The following is a 10,876-nucleotide window of genomic DNA, read 5'->3' as shown; positions in this document are numbered from 1 at the left end:
CGGGGAGAATCAATTTCAGGTGGATGCTTCCACTTTTAAAACAGCAGTCGAGATTCCACTATGTTTTATGATGCGATAAAAAACGTCGAGGCTTCGAGGAGAGGAAAAATCGCCCGTGCGCCACGTTTCTAGCGCCCCTCCGTTCTTCCTCCTTCCCCGAGCCGCGTCAAACGAACCAAACCTTGTGAGAGCTCCCGTCTACCCCTCCCCACTTCCCCTACCCCCCCCCCCCCCCCCCCCCCCCCCCCCTCTCACCACGCCGATTCCTCGCACTATCTCCTCCCCTGTATCCTTCCGCTGCCGCCACCGACGGCGAATCCGCGGGGCCCCGCCCCGAATCCGCGCCGCCCGCGCCCAGATCTCCCCCCTCCGCGCCTCCGGATGTGATGAGCCGCCCCCATTTGCCCAAGGACCCGGCCTTCCCGCGCGCCAATGGGTCCTTGGACGGCGGAACCCGCGGCCTCGGTGGCGAGATCGAGGAGGTGGGCGCGGCGGCCACCGTAGCCGTCGAGCAGTCGCCCTCGCAGTCCTCGTCCCCGACGGCGTCGTCGCCGCCGGCTGCGATGTCGTCGTGCGGGCAGTACATGCTGCACCGGGTGCGCAAGCTCGACACCCTCGCGGGCGTCGCCATCAAGTACGGCGTCGAGGTAATGCGACGGGAGTGATGTCCTGCTGTATTTTTTTGGGGGTCTCTGGTTTTAATATTACGTGGGAGCATCAGATGGGATTTAAAACAATCGCATTCTTTAACTCGTAGCTCGTCTGGGTGGAACGCCCTTCAGTATTGTATTTTTGGTGAACTGATTTTGGATTGGTTGCTGTAATCGGATTCTGCAGGTAGCCGACATTAAGAGACTGAATGGCCTCTCAACTGACCTCCAGATGTTTGCACACAAGACACTACGGATTCCACTACCGGGGAGGCACCCTCCGTCGTCTTATCAGCAGAATGGTTCAGACGAGAGTGATGACAGGTAGCTGGAATGTGAAATTGTTCATCAGCATGGCTTGCTACATAAACCACTGATACCAGTGTGTCACATGTTGTGGTGTTCCTGAGCAAGTGTTTTGATTTGTTTTGTGTTGATTGATATTCGCTAGTTATTTACAAAATAGAAACAAGTTCACTCAGGAGACGTGTAGCAAGGCCAAGGTCAGATTAGGGTACTGTTGCAAGATTGTTGAATATGTGCGTATGCATCTCCACTATTTCCATGTGAAATCCAAGTGTATAACGTTACTCAAAATAGTAACTGAAAGGGGGAAGCTTAGTCTTGTAGTTCGAGCAAAATCTTTCTTACCATTTCAAGTTTCAACTGCATCTTTATTGCCAAAAACTTTTCTACAACCAAATGTCTCCCCATCACATTGAATCATTGATCATTGAGGTTGGTTTGAGATTCGTTCTTGGAGAGAGAAGCTACCTGCTACACCCTGAATATGAATTATGAAGTCCTCTTGTACCTGCTAGTTCCAAGGAGGTGTTGAATTATGGATGTGGTAGGATGGTACTCTAGTGATACAAAAAAAACACTTCCCACATTTGCTATAATAATCTAGACATGCAGCTGGAGTTATTAACTTTTGTTGTGACCTATTTCCGCACTCAATGCGAGCATCAAATTTTCTTTAGCTATTCCCTTTTTTATACTGTAGAGTGCTTTGAGTTGTTTTGGTCTTTTGTACTATTCAGATGATTTGGCCTATAAGTTACCTGTCACCCCATGCACACTAGAGCTTAATTTGTTTTTTATGGAAAATAATGATTTTAACTAAATACGCATGCACCGTAACCTTGTGTTGTGTGGGATCTTTCAGCAGCAGGCAGTCCTTGAATCTTTCTTTAGCTACCTTTTCTTTTGGCGACATGCACTTAATCAATCGGGTGGGCATTTCACTTGATATTTTTAGGCTCTTACTGTATGGATGCTCATGTGGCATGTTTAAAATGGTCATTACCATATCTCTTTTGGCAACTTTAAGCCATCTTCAAGTGACTGCAGTATTAGTTATGGATGTAAGTCAACTAGTGAAGAGCACTATAGGAGCTAAAGGTTCATGCGATGATGTGAACCAACATGTGAATACATTGTAGTCATCTTGTGCTTACATGGCTTTGATAATCTCCTTCATCAAGCATTTATGATCTGTACATGTATAAATAACGTTAGCAAAGTGGCATGTACTTCAGACATGTCAAGACATTTTTGGGTGAATTCTACAGTGGCCGTGTTTTTAGTCATTACGCACCACAAATTTTAGCCGTATTCTTGAGTTGCCATAGCAACTTGCAAGTGCTTCTTCTTTCTAGATTATCGAATCTATAAGGCTTTCCAAAATATTTGTTAATTACATTGTATAAAGTTCCCTCCAGATTAGCAACCATCTTTTCTATGTTTACACTATGCCTTACCTGATATAGTGATATTATTGTTTCAGGGAATGTACTCCACGCCGCATTCATGATGATATCTTGGATTCAATATTGAAAACACCAAAGCCCAAAGTTTCACCAGCCATGAGTCTTCTGCAGGGATACTATGGCCTTGCACCACCTCCAAAGAGAGATCAAACAGGCGAAGGCACTGAGATGGCAGTCTATGGAAAAGGCAAATCTGCTTTTTTGGATGTTGAGCCATGGCTGGAGCCACCAAATTCCGAACCGTTCTCTCTTCAGAATAGGAAAACCAAAAGCTTGACAATAGGTTCTTCTCTTCTTGATGGTGATACTGATGAAAATGGTGATAGTGAAAGGTTAATAAGGCGGCGCCAGAAAGCTGATGGTGAGCTGTTACCTAGGGAGGAAAACGGTGGTGACTTCCTGGCAAGCGCTGGGAAAGGTTTGGCACTGAGGCCAAAGTCGAGCAATCGATCAGACATGAACAAGAGTCAGCAGAACCTTTTTGCAATGGCAGAGCCTTTGTTCAGCAATGGTGTGCAAACTGTAAGGAAATCATCCAGCACTCCGGAGTTCCAAGAGCCAGAGAGCAACACCAGTTCGTCCATATGGTCAGCAAGCAAGTGGAGCATAAACACAGATGCTTTTGCTCTTCCTCTCCCCATCCCTCGCTTTGACAACATCCCAAAGCCGATTGCTGCTTGGAGAAACAAGGCGGCTCGCGATTAATCATGTGCTATATCTTGGTTATGTGCATGATTTTCCCTGAACACCAGGAGGCCCAGGAAGTGCCCATGAAAGAGCTTACAGCTTACGTTGGCACCAGTCTCCACAGCTGGAAGCAAAGCAGGACCTTGATTGGTTCCTGCTAGTTGGAACATACTGAAGATCAGATGCATTTCGTCTATGTTCCCAGATGGTATCTAGATTAGGTTTACATGGTTCTCATGTTATATTGGACATGTTGCGCCAAGAGTAACAGCGTTAATATTCTTCATATAAATTATAGATGTTAGATGACATAGAGGAGACTTGAATATTTGAGGAGGATATTCTTTTGTACACAATGAGATAATGTAGAGGATCAAAGGGCGGTTACATATGTGTTGTGTGTGGGATCCCGTATTACCTAATATAGAAGAAGTTGGCTTCGTTTAACTTAAGATTGGTTCCGTTGTCTTTCCATTGCGCGTGTTTAGTTGCGAATAACTTTGTTTCTTTGTCAGTCCATGTGATGGGCTTACTGTCTGGATCAACGTGGACAGTAGTTTTCGTGCATTTATTATACGAGAACAACCATGGCAACGATACATTTTTTAACGGAGACAGACGGCGTAAAATTTCTAAAACCTGTAAAGCATCGACTTTTATGATGCTTTTAACGAACTTTTTTTCTTACCGCTACAGGGGAAATCAACGCAAACCTGCGCGCGTGTCGCATCATCATCCGCGCCTTGCAACTTGCACGTGGAAGCACCTCCCTCGCGAGCTCCGTCGCCAACAATCCACAGTCCGCAGACGACCACGCCTTCCCCCACTTTCCAGAACCTTCCCGATGGCGACGCCAAGCTCCCCTCCAGCTGCCCCCGCCGCCACCGCCGCCGCCTCCGTCTCCGTCTCGCGCCTCCCGCCACTACGCCCTTCCCTACCCCACCTCCGCTTCTGCTCAGCTCCAGCGGCCGCCGCCGTCGCGGCTTCCCCCATTTCCCTGGGGCCGGGCTGTCGTCCTTTGCCTAGTATCCGCTGTCGAGCCGCCGCCGGGCCGTCACCGCCCTCCTCTGAGCCCCCTCCTCCCTCAGGTAAACTCGTTGCTTCGTATTCAGTTTTCCTTCCGTTTCTGCAACTTTTGTTCGAAGGCTTGTGATGGTTATATATTGTGATGGTTTTCTCCGTCATCTTATAATATGCAAAAATCTCACTTGGATTTGAAGGCTTGGACAGAAAGCTTCTCTGTGTTTTTGGGTGCTATAAGCTATCACTTTTGAGGAACGAATGCTGCATTTTTTTTATATCCCTTGAAAGTTGAAGCCATTACACCGTACATGAAAAGTTGGTTTGTATGTAATATGTATAGTGTTGTAAAAATGTCAGTGTTCCGATGGGTATGTGAAAGAAAAAATAATCTAGTTTAGTTCTCTGAATAGTTAGATCTGGCAACCTGTCAACCTATGTGTCTAGATGATTGGTTATATACAGAAATACAGTGTAGTCTTATACAATTGCTTGATTAGAATTAACTTAACACTCTAACATGACTTAACAGGCATAATGGATCAATAATAGATACAGTGGCGGACGCAGCAGAGGGACACACCCAATATTTTTTTGCAAACTCTAACAGCTTACAGCTAGCATGTGTGCGCTTACTCATGGTTAGTCCAGAATATGTATATTTGAGCCCTAGCACTAATATAATCCAGCCAGTCTGGAACTCTTCATTTGCACGTAAGCCACCGGTCTGCTGCCTGCCTGCCTCTCTCATTGCTTCTACCACTGAACAAAAGATGAGACGTTTGACGAGCACTGGAATCCACCTCGGTAGGCAACCTGGTAGGGGAGTAGAAGGTGAGCGCGTGGGCAACATCATCTCATCTACAGAAGGTTTATGTCCTCTAATTTTCATCTGCAAGCGGATACTGATATTGGAGAAGAGAATCTGAAATTGCAAGGACAAAGCTTCATGTCGATGGGACATCATGTGGCGTTGATAGTTCATAAAGATTAACATGACTAAATGAGTAAATTTTTAGATATGTTGGACAATTTATGATGTTAACAGGCTCTTGTATGATCATGAGTAGAGGAGTGCCATATTAGATTGTGATGTCAATGAGCAAGTTGCTGCAAGACAAAGATATACTGCATTAGGGCACCAGCAACGTATGGTACCGCACCTGGTCCTAACGTGGGTCCCACATGGATTTGATGTTACCTGCTATTTTGCGGACAATGTGTAGGAACGAGCTGTTGAATCCATGCGTGGGACCCGCTCGATTAAAAAAACAGCTGCTCAGTTAAACTTGAATCGGCGGTGCTGTTGAGTTGGACGTTGTGTACTTGCGTCAGATTTTGGTGTCAGAGTTTTGAGTTATTTATTCGCTGGTACCCGGTTCCATACATGGAGCTGGGTTCTTCATGGAATCGCCCACACAATGTCTAGAACCTGGATCCTTGGGAGCATTAATTGTATAGGACCAGGTTTTCCTGCACATTGGAGAGGCCGTTAGCGCCATGTCAACCTCTAGGGTATGGTTTTCGAAGAGTGTAATATCATGTACTCCATCCGTTTCAAATTGTAGGTCTTTTTAGCTTTTTTAGGTTCATAGATATTATTATGCATCTAGACATACACTATATCAAAGTACATAGTAAAAATTATGCACCTAGAAAAGCCAAAACGACCTACAATTTGGAACGGAGGGAGTAGCACCGAAAATCACCTAGACGTGAGATTGCTTATATGTACTTCCCCCCCTTATTTTATGGAGCTATATATATTTTTTGGAATCTCCGTACACCCAATTTCAAAATCCTGCGTCCGCCACTGAATAGATAACTAGCTCCACATATTGTTTGAACATCAATATAATAAACCTGATGAGTAAATTTCTTTGTTTGGGGGTCCCACGCGTACTAATACTACAACTATCATCAGGTTCTAACAATAATCAGGTGAACTGTTGGGATGGTACTGTAGACAGGTTTTAAGGACCACCTTTCCCGTATGATGGCATGTAAAACAAAAGTTGAGATACAGGTGTTGCATAAGCCTGAATCCAATCTCTTTGGACTAGTTTCCCAAGGACTTGGGTAAGCACATCTGAATTTACTCATATTTGAATGATCTCTGTTCAGATTATCTGTTTTGTTAACGATTATGAAATTCGTGACATACAGTTTGCAAGTTCACATTAAAATAGAATCAACAACCAAATGCATAATTTTTGAAGTAACCGGGTCAACTAATTAAGACTTGAATAGATGAACCAGTGATACTTAACATCAATTAAGTTAGTTTAAAATTTCATCACTTGTCTGCTGTATAGAATGCAATTGTATTCAAAAGTCACCAAATTTGTCGATGTTGTGATTTCATCACTTGTCTTATTTGAAGTAAGGTTCAGAGTCTTTTTTGTGATCTTTTAGAGTTCTTTTTCTATATTTCCATGTCATTATTACACATTAGTTTTTGCAAGTGATTTAGTAACTAGCCAGTAGCCCTACCATCTCCTTGTCTTTTCCTTTTTTTACTTCTGGTGAGAACAAGCCAGTCCTAGTAACCAGCAGCTGATTTTTATGGTGTTACTGAACATATGACAAATCTTCTGACATATATTTCTTGGAACATCCTTATCTCTAATCTTGGTAATAGTATCCTGTTGGTTGGTTTGCTTCATGGTCTGATACATCCTTATCTCTAATCTTGGTAATAGTCCTGTTGGTTGGTTGGCTGGCTTCATGGTCTGATACACCTCATTCATAAATATTTTCCTTTTTGAGGTCTATTCAGTTCCAAGAATACAATGTACACAAATTAGTAAGGATGGAGTTGGAAATTAGGAATAAAATAGTAACTATGGTGCACATAAAGTCTTAAACTTAAAATTGGTAACTTGGTAAGGCTATTTTTGTAAAAGTCCCAAGTGAATAAGTTAAGGCTCAACTATACTTGGTAATAACTAATAGGGGTGCGGGTATCATTTCTTTTGGGTATACGGAGCTGCTAGCGCCCGGACGTCCGATCCGGGCGCTAGCGTCGGACGTTGTAGCGATGGTACGATCGGAGCAGCGTGACCGTACAAGAAAAAAAATTCCCGCCGCAACATTTGGTGATGTTGCATGCAACAAGCGCTATTCCCCCACTCTCGCAGGCTGCATCTGCTGACTGCTGCAACCAAGCAAGCAGCACATCCATATAGAATAATAGCGTGCCAGTGCTAAAACAGATCAGAGAGGCTGCACTTTTCAGCACGGAAAAATCATCTCCCTCCAAAACAAATCAAATGAAACCAAAATAGATGAAAACTTTTGCAACATCTCAAATCACCAGGTGCCACATTGATAATCAATTATTGAAACATCTCAAATAAAAGGTAAAGTGTATGTTATAACTTGCAACCTCTACAACAAACAAAGAAAAGAAACTGCAACATATAGAAACACTTACCAAAACATTAGAAATTAATTATTGAAACATATGAAAAAATTTAGTGCAACAAGTACAAATAAATGAGTTGACTAATTGCACCATTTTCAGAGGTATCTCACAACAAATCAAATGAATTGTTGCAACATTACACATTTCTATAGAAAAGATTGGTTGAACAAGCACATGCGACATGAAAAATTTATTGTTGAAACAAACTCGAAGAACACCTGCAACATGAAAAAATTATTGTTGAAACAAACTCAAAGAACACCTACAACATGCCTACCGATAAGTCCTGGAATGGAGCACTGAATTCCCCAAAAAATCATGGGCCACCCCAATCTTACTGAAACTCATGGCCATAACAAGACATTCATCGAGGACCATTACCTAATCATCACCGTGGGGATGCTATTGCCTCCATGAACGAACTCCATGACCTCGCACATGAATGACTACCACGCCATTGACGGCCTCGTACAGGGAGAGCTAAGCTGCCACCTATCTAGCTTGGAGGAGGACCGTGCGCAGCGGAGGGGCCACGCCACCGGACCTCAAGCGTGAGCTCGTGCGTGGGGCCGAGAGAGACAGAGGGAGAAAGGAGAGAGAGGAAGGGAGATGAGTGGTTGGAGACGAGGAGGAGCACAAGAGTATAAGGGTCAATGGGGGAGGAGGGAGGTTGACTGTTCTGGGACAGCGTTCAATTTTTTTAGCTGGCTGACCGTCACGTGCCGTCCTGCCGAGCGCCCCGCCGCCTCCATCCGATAATTCTTTACGCGTCGGACGTCGGAAGCGTAGCATTACCGTTGGGTATAAAAAGTGAGGGTTATGTAAAACTTTGGTAATGAAGCAAGAAATTAATCTTCTAATTCTCAGTTGTCTGTTGTCCTCTTAACTCCCACGTTTGATTATGCCACAATCTCTGCGGTAGACATACCCACATCAAATGTGATCTACTCAGTTGTACAAGCAATTACATCTGATAAACAGTCTAGATCAGAGAAATTTTTGTCTTTGATAACTGCTGCTATCCATTTTTGCATGTTTCCGACATACAACATCATAAATTTTGGTTTCAGACTTCCATGAAGCGGCTATGTGTCGTTCATGGGCCTGTAAATTCTCTCTCACCACTGTGAAGGATGAGATTGCCAGAAACTAGCTCCTTACCGCTCCTAGTTGTTCCCTGGCTTACAGTGGATTCTGAATCTTTTCTCTGTAGATTTCTAGCTAATTTCTTGTGGTTATGGAAAAAGCAGGAGGCCTTTATAAGAAAGAAGTGCTTTATTTGATCAAAACTTTGGTAGGCGCGGCAAAGGTGTGCCAATAGGACATGCGGAAAGAGTTTTTATATTCCCGGGTAGAAACAGCAGGTTTGCTGGATTAGTATTTCCTTGACTTTGCTTTCTATAGGATAAAATGTTCAAGATCAAGAAACATTGTAATTCTCAGAATACTGGCATGTCTAACATTATTTATAAACCTAGGTGGACCTCAGTCATGCCTTACTAGTTTGGCATACAGTTTCTTAAACTTCAATTGAAACAGAAATATAGGTAGAAATTTGTTGCTTCAATTGTTTGTGATATTTGTCAGCAGATAATTGACCTTAAGTATGTATATGTAGGGTGTGTATCAATAGCTCACAGTAACAAAAAAATGTTAGGATCTTATAGCTATTGCGGAACTATCTTGGAACAGTCAATCTAGACTTAGTTTGTGGAGTTTCACTTTAACGACACGAAATATTCCTGTATTTTTATCATATGGTTTCCTACTACAGAACCCATTGTCACACTCAATATTCTTGCTTAATAAATGCATGCACACACCTGCATCTAATTAGTTTTATTTTCCTTTTGACAGGTTGGCAAGAGAGGCTGTCAAGGTTGCAGGATAGAGCACGTATATTCTTTGCAGTTCTGTTCTGGATGTCATTATTTTTCTGGGGAAGTGCTTGGGATGGAAGTAACAATTCAGGAGGCAAGAAGCGCCAACGATTTAGAAAGAAATCGAAGTGAAGATGCCCTAGGATTGTCATTTCTCTGGGCATATAGCTTTCCATTTTCAAGGACTTCTGAATATACGATGGCGCCGTAGTGTGTAGGCATATAAAACTGTCCTGTATAGTTGCATTTCAAACAGTACCCTGAAGGAAATTACTTGGTCGTGTTGTGTATATTTATTGCCGATCGTTGATATGGAGATATGAGTGGCATCATAAATGATTAAAAGAGACATGTATGCATGTCCCTTATATTATTAGTATTATTCTGGCAGCAGAATTGCATGTCATACAAAGTCTTGAAGCTGGTGGTAACTTTTGATAGCTAAGCGGCCTAAGTTAGAATTTCAGCTCTAAATTCTGTTTCAAACATGTATATAGTGCTGATCAACAATGACTCTGACTCTGGTTCGGCCTTAAAGTTGTTGCTGCAAAAGTTGTTGATTCAGAAGCTTCAGTCTTCTTACAAGTTTCGATTATGTTGGAACCGTCACGGACACCATTAGGAAGGTGATCACACAAAAATGACGCTTGCCTCAGTGGATTAAATTGACAGATGTGGCGGCAGAGACATCAGTGAGAACACATCCCTAGCATTCAATTCTACTTTTGATTAAAAAAAAGTGACCAAACAAAATCTTGATTCTCATTACAAAGGGTCTGTTTGGTTCTTCTTGCTTATCATAAGCAGCTAAAATTGCTTATTTGAAGTTTAATAAGCTGTTTAGATACCCTTGCTTATAAGCATTGAATGAGGTGGACATTGTCATGTTTGCCCCTAATCATTGAGAGAGGGAGGGAGGACAACCAGGCATTCAATTAGGGCAAGAGGTGTAAAGTGCACCTTTTAGCCCCCATAAGCAACCCATGGGCTAAAAATAAGTAGCTCCATAAGCAACGGGTGTTTGGTATCTTTAGACTAAAAGTTACTTATTTTTAGCTGTTTATGCATAAGCAACTCAAACCAAACACCCCCAAAGTGCAGAGAAAATATTGGATATAGAAATATAGTACCTCATCAAAGCTAGGCTTTTCATCCAAGTCACGGTCGTGTGTGTTGCCTATAAAAAAGACTGCATTGTCAGACCCTCAGATGAACCGTGAAGACGATGACAAGCAAAAGCTACATGCATAGTGCAAGGACTAATTTACTACAATTAGTTTAGTTCGGATGGCCCTTCCCCTACCACCCCCTCCCCTCTCGACGCCCTCCCCTCCACCAGCCCCACACCGATGCCTACTCCAGGCCCGACGGCCACCCTCCTAGCCACGGCAGCCCCTCGCCCGACATTTACCCTTCCACTGGCGCCAGGAGAACCCTCCC

The 10,876-nt window shown here is 43.2% G+C and overlaps 2 protein-coding genes across 2 annotated transcripts; both read left to right on the top strand.

Moving 5' to 3' along the window:
* Positions 1 to 242: 242 nt before the first annotated feature.
* LOC117838587 (uncharacterized) lies at positions 243 to 3,561 on the top strand. The gene is made up of 3 exons (XM_034718670.2): positions 243 to 647; positions 838 to 974; positions 2,440 to 3,561. The coding sequence occupies exons 1-3, from the start codon at positions 387 to 389 to the stop codon at positions 3,125 to 3,127; spliced, it is 1,086 nt and encodes a 361-aa protein (XP_034574561.1). The 5' UTR covers positions 243 to 386; the 3' UTR covers positions 3,128 to 3,561.
* Positions 3,562 to 3,835: 274 nt separating this feature from the next.
* Positions 3,836 to 9,876, top strand: LOC117838588 (uncharacterized). Its single transcript, XM_034718671.2, has 2 exons — positions 3,836 to 4,197; positions 9,414 to 9,876. Exons 1-2 carry the CDS (start codon positions 3,954 to 3,956, stop codon positions 9,566 to 9,568), a joined length of 399 nt encoding a protein of 132 aa, XP_034574562.1. The 5' UTR covers positions 3,836 to 3,953; the 3' UTR covers positions 9,569 to 9,876.
* Positions 9,877 to 10,876: the final 1,000 nt, after the last annotated feature.

This window comes from Setaria viridis, chromosome 9 (genome assembly GCF_005286985.2).
Source record: "Setaria viridis chromosome 9, Setaria_viridis_v4.0, whole genome shotgun sequence".
Taxonomy (NCBI): Eukaryota; Viridiplantae; Streptophyta; class Magnoliopsida; order Poales; family Poaceae; genus Setaria; species Setaria viridis.
The sequence above is the reverse complement of the archived record's forward strand: the minus strand, read 5'-3'. Positions and strand labels throughout refer to the sequence as shown.

Excerpts from the sequence above, each read along its gene's own strand:
- LOC117838587 (XM_034718670.2), top strand. The coding sequence starts at position 387 with ATGAGCCGCCCCCATTTGCCCAAGGACCCGGCCTTCCCGCGCGCCAAT. Across the intron at positions 648-837 it reads CCATCAAGTACGGCGTCGAG|GTAGCCGACATTAAGAGACT; the intron begins GTAATGCGACGG and ends CGGATTCTGCAG. Across the intron at positions 975-2,439 it reads TCAGACGAGAGTGATGACAG|GGAATGTACTCCACGCCGCA; the intron begins GTAGCTGGAATG and ends TTATTGTTTCAG.
- LOC117838588 (XM_034718671.2), top strand. The coding sequence starts at position 3,954 with ATGGCGACGCCAAGCTCCCCTCCAGCTGCCCCCGCCGCCACCGCCGCC. Across the intron at positions 4,198-9,413 it reads TGAGCCCCCTCCTCCCTCAG|GTTGGCAAGAGAGGCTGTCA; the intron begins GTAAACTCGTTG and ends TCCTTTTGACAG.